Raw genomic sequence first — 17,892 nt, forward strand, 5'->3', positions numbered from 1 at the left:
CCCTGCTTTCAGGCAACTCGAATTAATTGCTCTTTAACATGAACATAATGAAATCGGATAATTATTGATCTAGGTTTAGATTCAGAATCTGGTTTTCAGCGTGAAATACGGTGAGTACGGGCGAGCAATGGAGGATCATCCGGGAATTCAGAGCTGAACACAGCCTTTAAAAATTTAGAAAAGAATATTGTAGGATCTCCATTCTCAACATCCTCAGGAAGACCAATTAAACGTAAGTTCTGTCGTCTGGATCGATTTTCAAGATCAATAATCTTAAATTTAAGACTCCCCAGCTGTTTGTCTTTCGAAAAGACTTTTAATTCCAAACTCTCAATTTTTCAATCTCTGTTCCGCGCTTCCTCCTCCAAATTGCTAATCTTGTTTTTTTGACATGTAACTGCTTGATCCAGAACATTAATCCAATCCGTAATTGATTTAATTTCTTCTCTGACATATCGGCGTATTTCTTCCGATTGTTCACGGAGCAGATTCATCATTGTCTCGTAGGTTAATTCAGGTAGTTTGGGATCATTGGGATCAGGTTTCCTTTTCCCGTCGCCATCGGCATCTTTTGCAGATTTAGGGTCTCGAAGTTTAGATTTTGTACTTGGTTCTTTACTCATATCTTTAAGATTCAGAATCCAAGCTAACACAAAAGAGAAGGAAAAAAAATTCTATTGTATGAGTCTTTTAGTGTAGATAAAAGTAGATTAAATAAAGGTGCTCATGAATATAAAATGAAGTGGTAACAGAGCGAAGCCAAGAAGTAACTTCACTCCATGAGCGCGTCCTTGAGAATCCCCATACATTTTCCAACATTGTATTTCATTTGCCACTTCTTTGCCCATTCTTCCAATCTTTCCAAGTCTCTCTCCAGACTCGCTGTTTCCTCAACACTACCGGCCCCTCCACCTATCTTTGCATCATCAGCAAACTTAGCCACAAAGCCATCTATTCCATAATCTAAATCGTTGATGTACAATGTAAAAAGAAGCGGCTCCAACACGGACCCCTGTGGAACACCACTGGTAACCGGCAGCCAACCAGCCAACCCTTTAGTCCCACTCTCTGTTTCCTGCCAATCAGCCAATGCCCTATCCATGTACGTAACTGTCCCGTAATTCCATGGGCTCTTATCTTGTTAAGTAGCCTCATGTGTGGCACTTTGTCAAAGGCCTTCTGAAAATCCAAATATACAACATCCACTACATCTCCCTTGTCTAGCCTTTTTGTAATTTCCTCAAAAAATTGTAATAGGTTGTCAGGCAGGATTTTCCTTTAAGGAAACCATGCTGAGTTCTGTCTATCTTGTCACATGTCTCCAGGTACTCTGTAACCTCATCCTTGACAATCGAGTCCAACAACTTCCCAACCACCGATGTCAAGCTAACAGGTCTATAATTTCCTTTTTGCTTCCTTGCCCCCTTCTTAAATAGCAGAATGATATTTGCAATCTTCCAGTCCTCTGGAACCATGCCAGAATCTATCGACTTTTGAAAGATTATTGCTAATGCCTCCGCAATTTCCACAGCTACTTCCTTCAGATCACGAGGGTGCATTCCATATGGTCCAGGAGGTTTATCTACCTTTAGCCTATTCAGCTTCCTGAGTACTTTCTCTGCCGTAATTCTGACCGCGCACACTTCTCTTCCCTACCACCCTTGAGTGTCCGGTATACTGCTGATGTCTTCCTCAGTGAAGACTGATGCAAAATACTCGTTCATTTCCTCCGCCATCTCCTTATCTCCCATTACAATTTCTCCAGCATCATTTTCTATCGGTCCTATAGCGGAACATTGATAGGGTGCAAAATTGGGCTGAGAAGTGGCAGATGGAGTTCAACCCAGATAAGTGTGAAGTGGTTCATTTTGGTAGGTCAAATATGATCACAGAATATAGTATTAATGGTAAGACTCTTGGCAGTGTGGAGGATCAGAGGGATCTTGGGGTCCTAGTGCATAGGACACTCAAAGCAGCTGCACAGACTCTGTGGTTAAGAAGGCGTACGGTGTATTGGCCTTCATCAATCATGGAATTGAACTTAGGAGCCGAGAGGTAATGTAGGACCCTGGTCAGACCACACTTGGAGTACTGCGCTCAGTTCTGGTCGCCTCACTACAGGAAGGATGTGGAAGCCATAGAAAGGGTGCAGAGGAGATTTGCAAGGATGTTGCCTGGATTGGGGAGCATGCCCTATGAGAATAGGTTGAATGAACACGGCCTTTTCTCCTTGGAGCGACAGAGGATGAGAGGTAACCTGACAGAGGTTTATAAGTTGATGAGAGGCATTGATCATGTGGATAGTCAGAGGCTTTTTCCAAGGGCTGAAATGGTTGCCACAAGAGGTTTAAGGTGCTGGGGAGTAGGTACAGAGATGATGTCAGGGGTAAGATATTACTCAGAGAGTGGTGAGTGCGTGGAATGGGCTGCCAGCAACTGTGGTGGAGGCGGATACGATAGGGTCTTTTAAGAGACTTTTTGATAGGTTCATGGAGCTTAGTAAAATAGAGGGCTGTAGGTAGGCCTAGTAATTTCTAAGGTAGGGACATGTTCAGCACAACTCTGTGGGCTGAATGGCCTGTATTGTGCTGTAGGTTTTCGATGTTTCTAAGTTTCTGCAATTTCTGTTGTATTAAGTGTTGATGAAAAAATAGTGAGTCTAGGACAAGAGGGCACAACCTCAGAATGGAAGGACATCTCTATAAAACAAAGATGAAGAGGAATTTCTTCAGCCCAAGAGAGACAGTTCTGTGGAATTCATTACCAGAAATGGCCATGGAGGTTGAGTCATTAGGTATATTTTAAGCCAAAGTGGATTGTTCAATGATGATGAGGAGAAGCAGGAGAATGGGATTGAAGGAGATAATAAATAGGACATGTGGAATGGTGGAGCAGACTGACTGACTGAATGGTCTTATTCTGCTCCTATGTCTTGTGGTTATTTTCTTAAGGTTAAAATGAGTGACATCAAGTGCTTGTGTTGTAGTTGAATGCTTCATTATGTTGCTGGTTGGATTCCTGCACATCATAACTTTCATGTGTCTGTGTTCTTGTGTGCCTGGTCTTCCAATTGATCACACTCCAGGTTCATTGCTGAACTCTGTGAAGATTCTCAGGCTCCTATGACTTAAGGAAAGTAACCTTGAATTTTATGTTTATTCATCAAAACTTCAAATGGCAATTTAGAACAGATAAGAAAGAAATTCAGTTTTAAATTGTTCTATTTCATGGACAAGGAGTGTAATTAACAACATATTAACAATTACCATGGTATTAAAATACTACTTACACCATTAATTATGAGCCCTACCTTCTTACAACAAGCTTAATAGGCAATTAATATGCAAATTCAGCAAAAATTACAGAAAAGGGAGATGCTATTTGTGTGAGGCAGACAGCAAAGTGTTGTCACTCGACCAGCAAGTTCTGGTGATTTGAAATACATGTAATATTTCTTCAGCTGCCTGATCGGTGGTTAGTAATTTCTTTGAATCACTGAATCACAGAACTGATAGAAACAAAGTGAAAAAGGCCATTCAGACCATCAGGACCCCCACCATCCAGGCCATGCTCTCTTCTTGTTGCTGCCATCAGGACGGATTTACAGGAGCCTTAGGTCCAAAACCACATGATTCAGGAACAGTTATTACCCCTCAGCCATCAGAACCAGAGTGGATAACTTCACTCACCTCAATGCTGAATTGATTTCACAATCTATGGACTCACTTTCAATGACTCATGTTCTCAATTTTCAGTAGTTATTTATTGTCTTTTGCACACTGGTTGTTTGTCTGTCTTTGTGTGCAGTTTTTCATCGACTCTACTGTGATTCTTTGAATTTACTGTGAATGCCCGCAGGAAATGAATCTCAGGATAGTATATGGTGACATATATGTACATTGATAATAAATTTACTTTGAACTTTGATCAAGTCCAAACTGGATCCTGGCAGAAGAATCACAGCCGTCCTATTCCATCTAATTTCTCCACGACCCTGCAAATTGTTACCCTGAGATATTTTTGCTTGCAGGCATTTACAGGAAAATAAAGGAATACAATAGAATTGATGAAAAACTATACATAAATAAAGACTGATGGATGACCAATGTTCAAAATTAAACAAACGGCACCAATCAAAAACAAACTTGTAAAGCCCTTGAAAGGCATCTCCCCCATTTCACGTACATCTGCTCTCACTCCATCCTCCTGCCGCCCCACTAGGAATAGGGTTCCCCTGGTCCTCACCTACCACCCCACCAGCCTCCGGGTCCAACATATTATTCTCCGTAACTTCCGCCACTTCCAACGGGATCCCACCACTAAGCAGATCTTTCCCTCCCCACCTCTGCTTTCCGCAGGGATCGCTCCCTACACAACTCCTTGTCCATTCGTCCCCCCCATCCCTCCCCACTGATCTCCCTCCTGGCACTTATCCTTGTAAGCGGAACAAGTGCTACACATGCCCTTACACTTCCTCCCTTACCACCATTCAGGGCCCCAGACAGTCCTTCCAGGTGAGGCGACACTTCACCTGTAAGTTGGCTGGGTTGATATACTGCGTCCGGTGCTCCCGATGTGGCCTTCTATATATTGGCGAGACCCAACGCAGACTGGGAGACCGCTTTGCTGAACACCTACGCTCTGTCCGCCAAAGAAAGCAGGATCTCCCAGTGGCCACACATTTTAATTCCACATCCCATTCCCATTCTGACATGTCTATCCATGGCCTCCTCTACTGTAAAGATGAAGCCACACTCAGGTTGGAGGAACAACACCTTATATTCCATCTGAGTAGCCTCCAACCCGATGGCATGAACATCGACTTCTCTAACTTCCGCTAATGCCCCACCCCCCCTGTACCCCATCCGTTATTTATTTGTATCCACACATACTTTCTCTCACTCTCCTTTTTCTCCCTCTGTCCCTCTGACTATACCCCTTGCCCATCCTCTGGGTTCCCCACCCCTTGTCTTTCTCCCCGGACCTCCTGTCCCATGATCCTCTCATATCCCCTTTGCCAATCACCTGTCCAGCTCTTGGCTCCATCCCTCCCCCTCCTGTCTTCTCCTATCATTTTGGATCTCCCCCTCCCCCTCCCACTTTCAAATCTCTTACTAACTCTTCCTTCAGTTAGTCCTGACGAAGGGTCTCGGCCTGAAACGTCGACTGTACCTCTTCCTGGAGATGCTGCCTGGCCTGCTCCGTTCACCAGCAACTTTGATGTGTGTTGCTTGAAAGTCCTTGAAAGATAGTCTGTAGGTTGTGAAATCATTTAAGAGTTGTGGTGAGTGAAGCTAACTCCAGTTCAGAAGTCTGATGGTTGTAGGCTAATAACTGTTCCTGAAACATTTGGAGAGGGACCTAAGGCTCCTCTACTTCCTGCTCGATGTTAGTAGAGAGAAAAGAACATGGCCTGGATGATGGAGGTCCTTGATAATTTATGCTGTTTTCTTGTGGCTGTGCGAGGATGCTACCTGTGATCCACCACTATCTTTCATTCATGGGCATTGATGTTCCATACAAGGCATGATGCAATCAGTCAGGATATTCTCGGCTCTGCATCTATAGAAATAACAAATGAAGTATTTGTTGTCATGCCATATCTACACAAGCGTCTAAGGATGCAGAAACACTTTTGTGCCCTCTTTAACACAGATACCAAATCCAGTTCCATTCACAGAACCATATAAGAAACTGCAGAAATCCATCAATATATTTCTCTTTAACACAGATACCAAATCCAGTTCCATTCACAGAACCATATAAGAAACTGCAGAAATCCATCAATATATTTCTCTTTAACACAGATACCAAATCCAGTTCCATTCACAGAACCATATAAGAAACTGCAGAAATTCATCAATATATTTCTCTTTAACACAGATACCAAATCCAGTTCCATTCACAGAACCATATAAGAAACTGCAGAAATCCATCAATATATTTCTCTTTAACACAGATACCAAATCCAGTTCCATTCACAGAACCATATAAGAAACTGCAGAAATCCATCAATATATTTCTCTTTAACACAGATACCAAATCCAGTTCCATTCACAGAACCATATAAGAAACTGCAGAAATCCATCAATATATTTCTCTTTATCACAGATACCAAATCCAGTTCCATTCACAGAACCATATAAGAAACTGCAGAAATCCATCAATATATTTCTCTTTAACACAGATACCAAATCCAGTTCCATTCACAGAACCATATAAGAAACTGCAGAAATCCATCAATATATTTCTCTTTAACACAGATACCAAATCCAGTTCCATTCACAGAACCATATAAGAAACTGCAGAAATCCATCAATATATTTCTCTTTAACACAGATACCAAATCCAGTTCCATTCACAGAACCATATAAGAAACTGCAGAAATTCATCAATATATTTCTCTTTAACACAGATACCAAATCCAGTTCCATTCACAGAACCATATAAGAAACTGCAGAAATCCATCAATATATTTCTCTTTAACACAGATACCAAATCCAGTTCCATTCACAGAACCATATAAGAAACTGCAGAAATCCATCAATATATTTCTCTTTAACACAGATACCAAATCCAGTTCCATTCACAGAACCATATAAGAAACTGCAGAAATCCATCAATATATTTCTCTTTATCACAGATACCAAATCCAGTTCCATTCACAGAACCATATAAGAAACTGCAGAAATCCATCAATATATTTCTCTTTATCACAGATACCAAATCCAGTTCCATTCACAGAACCATATAAGAAACTGCAGAAATTCATCAATATATTTCTCTTTATCACAGATACCAAATCCAGTTCCATTCACAGAACCATATAAGAAACTGCAGAAATCCATCAATATATTTCTCTTTATCACAGATACCAAATCCAGTTCCATTCACAGAACCATATAAGAAACTGCAGAAATCCATCAATATATTTCTCTTTATCACAGATACCAAATCCAGTTCCATTCACAGAACCATATAAGAAACTGCAGAAATCCATCAATATATTTCTCTTTATCACAGATACCAAATCCAGTTCCATTCACAGAACCATATAAGAAACTGCAGAAATCCATCAATATATTTCTCTTTATCACAGATACCAAATCCAGTTCCATTCACAGAACCATATAAGAAACTGCAGAAATTCATCGATATTTCTCTTTATCACAGATACCAAATCCAATTCCATTCATGGAACCATATAAGAAACTGCAGAAATTCAGCGATATTTCTGATTCAGAAATTCAATTTTATTGAAGTCAGTGATGCCATACTTCACAAGTGTACAACCACTACTAAGTAAATGATATTTATCACCAGTGATTGTTAATCGATTTCTACTTCATAACTAGGTGCATGGATGTTACTTCAAGACACAAGAAACAATTAACACTGAAAAAATTGGAAACAAAGTTTGGTGGTGTTGTGGATAGTGTAGAATGTCATCGTAGATTACAGTGAGATGTTGATCGAATACAATGGTGGGCTGAGAAGTGGCAGATGGAGTTCAGAAAAGTGAAAGGTCAACCTTGAAGACAGAGAACATGTTTAATAGCAGGATTCTTAACAGTGTGGAAGAGCAGAGGGATCTCAGGGTCAAAGACTATAGATCACTCAAATTTGTGTTGTAAGTTGATTGGGTGGTTAAGAAGACACATGGTGTGATGCCCTTCATTATTCGGGGACTGAGTTCAAGGGTCATGATTCTGTGAAACCCTGCTTGGATCACATTTGGACTATTATGTTCAGTTTGGTCAGCTCATCATAGGAGGGATGTGGAAGCTTAGCGAGGGTACAGGGGAGATTTACCAGGATGTTGACTGGATTAGAGAGCATGCCTTATGAGGAAAGGTTGAACAAGCTAAGGCTTTTCTCCTTTGACTGAAAGATGTTGAGAGGCGACTCAGTAGGGATATATAAGTTTATAAGAGGCATTCATGCAATGGACAGCCAGCACTTTCTTCCCAGGGCTGGTTGCCCACTCTGCCTATTCCCCATATACCAGAGGATGTCTATTAAGGGGAGCTGTCAGAGGTTTCTTTTACACAAAAATTGGTAAGTACATGGGATGTGCTGTCAGGGTTTGAAGGTGAAGGCTAATATATTTGGGACATATAAGAGACTCTTAGGTAGGCACATGATGAAAGAAAAATGGTGGGTTATGAGCTATGTAGGAGCGTGAAGTTGGTTAAAAGGTTGGCACAACATTATGGGCTGAAGTGCCTGTACTATGCTAGACTACATTCTATAAATAGAAATGGTATCTCTTTGCATCTGGATAATGTTTTCAAAAGGGGAATATAAACTGAAGTAGCCTGAGATTTGGTCTTCTTTGACAGTGGATTCAGTTGTTACAGCACCAAAAGCTGTTGTTACAGCACCATTTTGCCCATTGAGTTTGTGTCTAGTCTGAGCAGGGTAGTGCAGCCAGGCCCAAGGAGGGCCTGAGTTGTAGGGAGGTTGAACAGGCTAGGAGCATAGGAAACTGAGGGGTGATTTATAGAATAAGACTGATGGGATGATTTTACACAGTCTCTTTCTCTGAAATGGAGAATCAACAACTATCGTTTGTAGATGACATTGTGTTCAGGTGAGAGGGGAAAGATTTAGTTGGAAGCTGAGGGGCAATGTTCTTCACATTGAAGATATGTTTATGGATTGAGGTGTGTGTGTGACTGTTGGTATAGTGTTTTGCACCCTGACCCCGGAGAAATGCTGTTTTTGTTTGGCTGTATTCATATGTGTGGTTGATTGACAATTGAACTTGAACTGCCAAAGGAAGCAGTTGAGGCAGGTACAATGACAATGTTTAGAAGATATTTGGAGAGGTGAATGATAGGCAAGGTTTGGATATGAGTGAAACATAGGCAATGAGACTAGTTTAGAGGGGCATATTGGTTAGCATTGACGAGTTGGGCCTAAGGCCTGATTCTGTGCTGTATGACTCCATGGCATGGACACTCCTGCATCCTACCCTCAAAGCCCAGAAAGTAATTCTCATAAGAGTCATCAAGCAATGGATGGATTCAGCCCCTCAACTCTATGAGTCTGTGCTGTCCACAGCGCCCATCTACACTGTTCTCTCTTAAGTCCCTACCCAGTTTAATTTTGCAAGTGTCAGTTGATCCAGTTTTCACCACTTCTGCATTTAGTGAGTTCTCAGTCCAAACTACCTGTGCCTAATAAAACTCACCCTTGTATTTCTGACAAAAACATATGTCAGTACTGTGTAGTCCATGAAGAACTAACAGTAGAAACAGCCTTTCCAAACCTGATGTGATTTTGGAAACACAAGAGACTGAAAATGCTAGAATCTGGAGCAACAGGCAATCTGCTGGAGAAATTCAGCAGATTGAGCAACAGACATAAGGCCATAAGACACAGGGGCAGAATTAGGCCATTCAGCCCATTGAGTCTGATCTACCATTTCATCATGGCTGATTCCTCTCAACCCCATTCTCCTGCCTTCTCGCTGTAAACTTTGATACCCTTTATCTAATCAACAACCTATCAACATCCACTTTAAATATACTTGATGACTTGCCCTCCACAGCCTTCTGTGGCAATGTATTTCACAAATTCACTACCCGCTCACTGAAGAAATTCCTTCTCCATTGTAGAGGAAGGAATTTTGTTAACATTTCGAGTCAAAACTCCTCATCAGGACTGAGAGAGTAGAAGTTAAAAATGATTTTGTCTACCTTTGCAAAATGGCCAAATGTGGATGGCTTTGATTTTCAAATCAACACACCAATTCCCAATCATTTTGCATTGCAGTATTTCTGAAAAGAACTTGAAAGCATATTGTGTTTTGAAATATTCTTTCTGATCATACTTTCACTTTCACAAGACATAGAATAGCTATCAGGCCACTTTTTCTCGAGTATTCAATAACACTCACTGTTAGATTTATATTATTATCCACGTGTAATAAATGTGCTGAAATAGTCGGACATTTTACTTTCTAATGTATTAATATTGAGTGGTAGTTTATTAGTGTGAAGTATTATTATACACAGCACATGAAGATGCCAAATGAAAACATACAGCTAATATAAAAATATCTTACATTATTAAAGATGATGGTTTATTTTATATTAACAACTTAGCTGAATACATAAATGTCACTCATCATTTTGTATGTTAGTTTTTCTTTGTTACATAATTGTCTGGTATTTTCATATATAGAAACAGATGTTGCAAATTAATTTTGACTTAAATTTGTCCCATTAATCAGTTTTTAGCTGTTCAATTTAAATCAATCAACTTTTATTCCTTTCAGGGAGTTTTCAGATAAGATACAAACTGGATGGTGGTGGAGATCCAGTTTTCATTAGCATCAATACCAGAAACTGGGCGGATGACCAGCTCCACAGTGTCAAAATCGATCGAGAAGAAAAAGATATCTATATTCAGGTAACGCATGATATTTGTAGTGAAAGTGAAACAGAAAACGCTGGGAAAACTAAGCAGATCAGACAGAATGTCTGCAAAGAAAACGGTTAATATTCCACAGTAACATACATAATGCTGGAAGACTTAGCAGGTCAGACAGCATCTATGTAAAGGAATAAAGAGTTGATGTTTTGGACTGAGACCCTTCATCAGGACTGGAAAAGAATTGGGAAGAAGCCAGAATAAGAAGGTGGGGGGGGGGGGGGGGGAGGGAAAGAGAACTAGCTGAAAGATGATAGGTGAAACCAGGTGACAGGAAGGTGGGTGGGTAGTTGAGGAGGGATGAAGTGTGAAAATAGTGGTGATAAAGGACTGAAGAGAAAGAAATCTGATAGGAAAGGAGAGTGGACCATGGGAGAAAGGGAAGGAGGAGGGGCACTAGAGAGAGGTGATAGGTAGATGAAGAGAAGAGAAGGATAAGAGGGATGCTAGAATGGAGAATGGAAAAGTGAGAAGGAAATGGGGAGAAATTACTAAAAGCTGGAGAAATCTATGTTTGCACCATCGGTTTGGAAGCTACCCAGATGGAATATCAGATGTTGTTTCTTCAACATAAGTGGCCTCATTATATTCAATAAGCACTGAAAAATAGAGAAACAACTTAATCTAGATAATAGAAAGAAGACAAACTTTACTACTGCTACTTCTTTCATTCATTATGAGTGTTGGAATTTCTCTCAGGCAGTGAGGTTACTCAGCAACTCCATCCATTTATAATCTAAACATTAAAAGTAAATTCAGCAGCAATTGCCAATACAGAATTGTTGGGCCTTCACTCTTTGAGGTTTAAAAATAATGAGGAATTATTGTTTTCTTGGAGTTATGAGCCATAATATCTTGAGAAGCCCCAATGCTACTTTTGCTTCTTCAGACTGGCAAGTCATATTGTTGAGGCAACTCAATGAACAACCATGAAGTGCAATGGAGAAAATGGATTTTATTTGGTGTTTGTATCATACAAATATTAACAATGTTTTATTTAGTTATTTTGCCATGGGTATCATAATTGGGAAGCATCTGAAAGAGTAGTGTGAATTATTAAAGGCAAAATACTCATTTTAAGCATTTGATATGAGATTTTAATATTTTTACAATGAAAAAAAACTTGTAAGGTTTTGTTATTCAAACCAAGGACTTCTCAAAATGGATCAATGTGGACATCAAATATTGCTTTAATCAGAATATTTCTTATGTATATACAACCTGTGACCACTTTATTAAGTACGTCCTGTATCTAGTGAAGTGGCCACTGAGTGTATGTTCCTGGTCTTCTGCTGCTGTAGCTCGTCCACTTCAAGATTCGATGTGTTGTGCATTCAAAGATACTGTTCTGTACAACACTGTTGTAATGGGTGGTTATTTAAGTTACTGTCTGTCACAACCATGGATTCGGCAGCGCAGCAGATACGGCAATTGTGCTCGTGAATATACACGTGTCAGCTAATTATTATTTCATTGTGATAGTATTTAACTCCATTCATTCTGTCGTAGTATTTGTTACGACTTGGACACAGCAATGCTTCGATGCCTGCTTGCATTCTACCTTGCCTGAGAAAATGGACTGTCGAGTCAACTGACTCTGAAGGCTAGCGGTATTCATTTTATTCTTAGTTGTTCTTTTCAGCTGCAATGTTGGCTTTGTTTTCCATTTGAGAGTTTTAGTTAACGGCCCTGTTTGGCCTAGAGTTTATTATTTTCTTCTCACTTTAACATTGTTCGCATTCAAATCTGTGAACTATCGACCTGCTTCAGTGTCTCTCACTCCTCACTTGGGCCATATTCACACTATTGTGACAGCAAGTCTTGACCACACAAAGATGGACCGAGCAGAAAGAGAGCAGCTGTCCTTGGCCATGAGATTTATTGGTCAGAGTGATTTGTCGAGACAACAATATTCCGTTGGAATTTCTGTGTATAAACTTTTGTTTCTGTCTCCATCATGACAGAGGATCTTGCCAAGTAATGGTCCCAGCAAAGTTTGAACAGTGATATTTTGACATTGGTGGCTTGAGGAGAGTGTGCCTTCTATTCTCAGTGCATGTCCTGCCTCTACATTCTGAGAGTCCCGAGCCTAAATTGCGTTTCTCTGGTCTACATTGAGTTTCTCCAGTATCCATTCCAAGCTTTTCAAGTCACAAGTACCCAGGTTCCCAGCTTTGTGGTCCCATGACTCAGGTCTGCATAACAAATACAAACTTATCTATTGATTCAACAAATCATCATTCAAGTCAATAGTGTAAATTCTGGAAGAGCCTACTCCAAAAGCTGATCCCTGGCTGGAGTGTGTAAATACACAAGTAAAGTAACCCTATCAAGATTATTTTTAACCTTTTGATGAAAGTCATGATACAGACTAGGAAAATTGAACTTTCATGCAGCAAATTAAACAGATCAGATCTACAGAGAACCAGCTAACCACCTACCTTAGTGATGAAAGAAACCTGTCTATGCTGTCTTGAACTGTAAAATTGAGAGTATATCCCAATTGCCTCTGGAAAACTTGTGAAAGATAACCACTGTGTGCAAGACTTGAAAAAGTTCCTTATGGAAAAAGTTTCATGTTTTCAAGGTTTCCCAAGGACTTTTCTCTATGTTCCCAAGGTTTTAATTTTTCCAATTGTTTCCAAGGCTTATTCAATGTGTTTAGGGTCTTTCAATGCCTTCCCCATCTCAAGGACTCCCAAGCCTCCCTCTCAGCCCCTCCCGAGGTTTCTTGATCTCACTCGATGTTCCTTGGTCTCTCAGTCTGTTGGGGTTCCCAGGTCTCTCAGCCTCTCTGGATCCCCAAACCTCCCTACCTCTCGAGTTCCCCATGCCTCCCTCTCACGTTCTCCAGGTCTCTTTAGTCATCTCTGGATCTTGAGTTTTCAGGTCTTCCTGGGCCATCAGATGCCAGCTTATAGGGAGGGGGGTCCTGTAGTGAGTTCCTTAGGCCTGTGCAGGGAATCACAGAGCATTGGGCTTTGAGGTTTTTTAGAGCACCTGAATTGGTTAATTGTTGCTTGACAACAGTTATTAATGGTTTAAGAGTTTCTTGTGTTTTTCCTGAGCAACTCGCTCTTTGTAATGCGGTTTCCTGGTGCTTTCTGTTTAAGTTTAAGTTTATTTTGATAGGCTCAGAGATTCTGTGTTAGTTTTTTACCCAATTAGCTCCAGTCGGACGGTCCTCATTTTGAGAATGGTTCGTCTCACAGTGTCACTTGGTCAAGCTACCTTTGTATAAGCTCTTGTTTCTGTCTTTATATGGAAGTCTTTGGCTCCGATATTGGTAGTGCGTACTATAGCACTTATTTACCAGCATCACTGAAGGACATCTTGGATAAGTCCCTCATTTGGGACTTCCATGGGCACAGTTTTGTGGCGTCTCAGGGGCTGCGTCTAGAGAGGGGAGCCCCGTCACAGCCATGGATTCGGCAGCACCGTAGATACAGCAATTGCTCTTCTGAATATGCACATGTCAGCTAATTATTATTTCATTGTGATAGTATTTAACTCCATTCATTCCGTAATAGTATTTGTTCAGTCTTGGACACAGCAACGCTTCGCTGCCTGCTTGCATTCCGCCTTGCCTGAGAAATTGGACTGTCGAGTCAACTGACTGTGAAGACTAGCGGTATTCGTTTTATTCTTAGTTGTTCTTTTCAGCCATAGTGTAGGCTTCGTTTTCCATTTGAGAGTTTTAGTTAATGGCCCTGTTTGGCCTAGCGTTTATTGTTCTATTTTCCCTTTAACACTGTTTGCATTAAAGTCTGTGAACTATCGACCTGCTTCGGTGTCTCTCACTCCGCACTTGTGCCATATCCAAACCAGGTGACACTGCCACCTTCCTGTCAGCTTGATGGCAATTCCCCTCTGACCTCTCTCATTATCAAGATGTTCTCATTCACAGGACTGCCACTCACTGGATGTTTTTTGTTTGTTTTTTGCACCATTCTCTTTAAACTCTAGAGATTGTAGTGTGTAAATCCCAGGAGATCAGCATTTCTTGAGATACTCAAACCATCTGATCTGGCACCAACAAACATTCCATGGTCAGATACACTTAGATCATATTTCTTTCCAATTCTGATGTTTGATGTTTGGTCTGAACATCAACTGAACCTCTTGACCATGCCTATATGTTTTTAGACATTGAGTTACTGCCACATGATTGGCTGTTTAGATATTTGCATTTATGAGCAGGTGTATAGGCGTATGTAATAAGGTGGCCACTAAGTGTATATTTTGATTCTATTGCCATGGAAATAGTTTGCATGATAATAATACAACTTTTTCTCTGCGTATCAAATCTGCTTTTGAATAATTACCTTCCCTGGAGCCATGTACAGGTGGTCTTTCACCCAAAAACATTTACATTATTTTGGTTCCAGAAGAGAGGCTCTGATTGCTAATTGTAATATTTTGGAATCTCTACTTGCAGTGTGTCATACTTTTATTAATAGTGATACTGAACAGCAGGAGAATGGACTTGGGATACTGTTGATAGAAATGAATTTTTAAGTAAGGAGTTCTGATAAAACAGCATCTAAAATATTGAGCATGTTTCTCACCCTTCAGATGCTGCCTGACCTGCTAAGTATTTTAGCATTTTGAGTTTTTATTTCTGATTTTCAGCATCCACAGTGTTTTATGCTTTTAGAAATAATGAGCTTTCTACAAATTTCATGGCGGACAACAGAGACAGAAAAAATTTGCTTGCTATTTCAGGCTTTAAACAGTCAGAACCTTAACCTGTGAAATTATAGCTCACATATCTAAAATGGAGAGTGGATTTTTTTTTGAATTAATGTTGATACATTCAATGCTCTGTGGCATTCAGCAAATGAAAAGGATATATAAGAAATGGTTGAGGATGCTGTGAAGTGAGAGGATAATAGCAATCTGGTATATCTTGACATTTGAAAAGCTTTTAATGAAGGTTCATACAAGAAATTAAACTAGTGCTCATGAGATTAAGAATAAGAATATAAATGTCAGGCAGGTATCGAGAGATATAGCATGACAACAGACCCTTGGTCCACTGTGCTAACCATCAACCATACATTAATGCATGCGTAGAAATCTGTGGTGAGTAGTTTGAAACATATAGTACTCCAGTGGAATGAATCCTGGGGACAAAGTACAATATTCTGACAATTCCATGTAGCATACACAAAAATGCTGGTGCAATTCTGCAAGTCAACATCTATGAAAATGAATAAGCAGTCAATGTTTTAGGCTGAAACCCTTCATTGGGACTGAAGAGGAAGGAGCAAGAAGCTAGAATCAGTTTCTGGCTTCTTCTCCCTAACTTACCAGTGCTGATGAACAGTTTTGGCCTGAAATGTTACTCTTTATTCCTCTCCATAGATGCTGCCTGAGCTGAATTCTTTCAGCATTCTGTGTATGTTATTCTGGATTTCCAGCACCTGCAGAACCATGTGCTTAGAATTCAACTATATACTGCTGTGGGTAAGAAGGAACAGAATTAGAACAAAATAAAGTGTCCATTATATTGCAAAATGGTCTCTGTGTTGTTATGCCTAGGCAATGATCACTGCAGTCTGGTTCAAAAACCAAATGGTTGAAGGGAAGTAGTTGTGCTTGAACTTGGCAATGTGGGACCTCTGGTTTCTGTACCTCCAGCCGATGGTAGCTGTGAGAAAATGGCAGGGCCCGTGTGGTGGGAATCTTTTATGCTAAATGTTGTCTTCTTAAGTGGGCGTATCTTGAAAGTGTTGGGAGGAAACTATAGGGGGAAGTCAGAGGTAAGTATTTTAAACAGGGAATGGTGGGTATGTGGAACACCCTGACAAGGGTGGTAGACACAGATGCATTTGAGACATCTAAGACACTCGGAGATAGCACATAGCTGAAACAAAAATAGAAGGCCATGTGGGAGGGAATGATTAGATTAATCTTGGAGTAGGTTAAAGGTTCGGCATGTTACGTACCCCGTAACGGAGTTGCCAAACCAGCAGAAATGGACCGCTAGTTGGAGTCTGGATTACTGGAAACTAATGAAGTTTTATTAAAGAAATAAGTAAAACAGTACTCTAATCATAAGGATATAAATGCAACAGGTTAGCAATGATAAAACACACATGTACACAGAACTAAGGTAATAGGAATCAACCAAGCTCTATCGCAGACTAGGGGTAAAATGATCTGTCTTAAGTGACACAGAGTTCAGTTCAGCTTAGTACAGTTCGCAGTAATCGCTGTTGTGCCATTGGAGAGAGAGAGAGAGAGAGAGAGAGAAATGCAAATTTTGATTCAAGCAGACCTTTGATGTTCTTCGCAGTTGGTTTTGGGCAGATCCTTTTATGTCTTCTATCCCGCTGTGGTCACCGACTGTGACCCTTCTGTTCCAGATACAACTGTTCTTCCGCGGTGAACTCGGCACCCAGGCAAGGGCGGACACACACACCAGGTTCCCGCCAATCGTACTTTTTCACCCTGTCAGTCTATGGTTGGTTTCCTCAAACCAGACCTCCAAATTCCCACCAACTTGTGGGGCCACACCGCTCTTCCAGGCTCTCATTATCTCATGGTGTGTGTCGTGCCTTAGCGAACCTGTTCTTTTTATCCCCCTGGTGAGGTATTGCCTGTCCATCAAACTTCAAACAGTTCAGGTTCAAAGCAACCGGTCTGTCAATATTCTGAATTGTGTCCCTTTTCGTTAATCTCTCTCCTCTCTCATTAACATTTTGCATGTTTCTCAATTGTCGCCCTTATCTCTCTCTCATTAGCATCAATCTTCTGATAACTTGGTTTTTCATCACACCCCTATCCTTCAAAGGATTTTTACCGGGGTAAAAATTATGAGCGTGAGTACATTATTAGATACAGACTAATATACAGGGTCATCAGCTATTCGGCTAATACAGAGAACTTTAATTTTTCAACACCTTGACAGACAGTCAGCAATCACATTGTCCGTTCCTTTTATATGTGTTCTTTTAATACCAGATTCCTCTAAGACCAGGCTCCAATTTAGCAACCTTTTGTTTTTATCCTTCATAGTGGCCGAAAACACTAATGGGTTGTGATCAATGTAAATTATCAGTGGTTTCCGTGCTGGACAAATATAACAAAGGTCGTCCCACACAAACCTTGCATTCTTTTGCAAGAGCTTAGTAAAAGGGAGGGTAATATCTGCAAAGTCTTTGCAAAACTTCCGATAGTACCCCACCATCCCCAAGAACCTTCTCAGGGCTCTCTTGTCTGTCGGGGTGGGGACTTCAGAAATAGCCCGCACCTTAACCTGCATCAGAGCCAGCTGCCCCTGTCCTACCACAAATCCCATATAAGTGGCCGAATTCACTTTTTGCGAGGTTCACTGTCAGGTTGGCTTCAAACAGCTGTTTAAACAGTTCCACAATGTGCTCCTCCCACGTGTCACCCCAGACCACTAAATCGTCAATATACGCTTCTGCGTTCTTTAGCCCTTTT

The 17,892-nt window shown here is 40.6% G+C and overlaps 1 protein-coding gene across 1 annotated transcript in view; it reads left to right on the top strand.

The window, feature by feature from the left end:
- LOC140198395 (contactin-associated protein-like 5) overlaps window positions 1-17,892 on the top strand; it is a 1,369,276-nt gene that overhangs the window by 1,076,539 nt on the left and 274,845 nt on the right. Inside the window, exon 21 of the mRNA XM_072259488.1 lies at window positions 10,286-10,419. Coding sequence (XP_072115589.1) covers window positions 10,286-10,419 — 134 coding nt within the window. The remainder of the gene's footprint in view (window positions 1-10,285; window positions 10,420-17,892) is intronic.

Source organism: Mobula birostris, chromosome 5 (genome assembly GCF_030028105.1).
Source record: "Mobula birostris isolate sMobBir1 chromosome 5, sMobBir1.hap1, whole genome shotgun sequence".
NCBI classification, from domain to species: Eukaryota; Metazoa; Chordata; class Chondrichthyes; order Myliobatiformes; family Myliobatidae; genus Mobula; species Mobula birostris.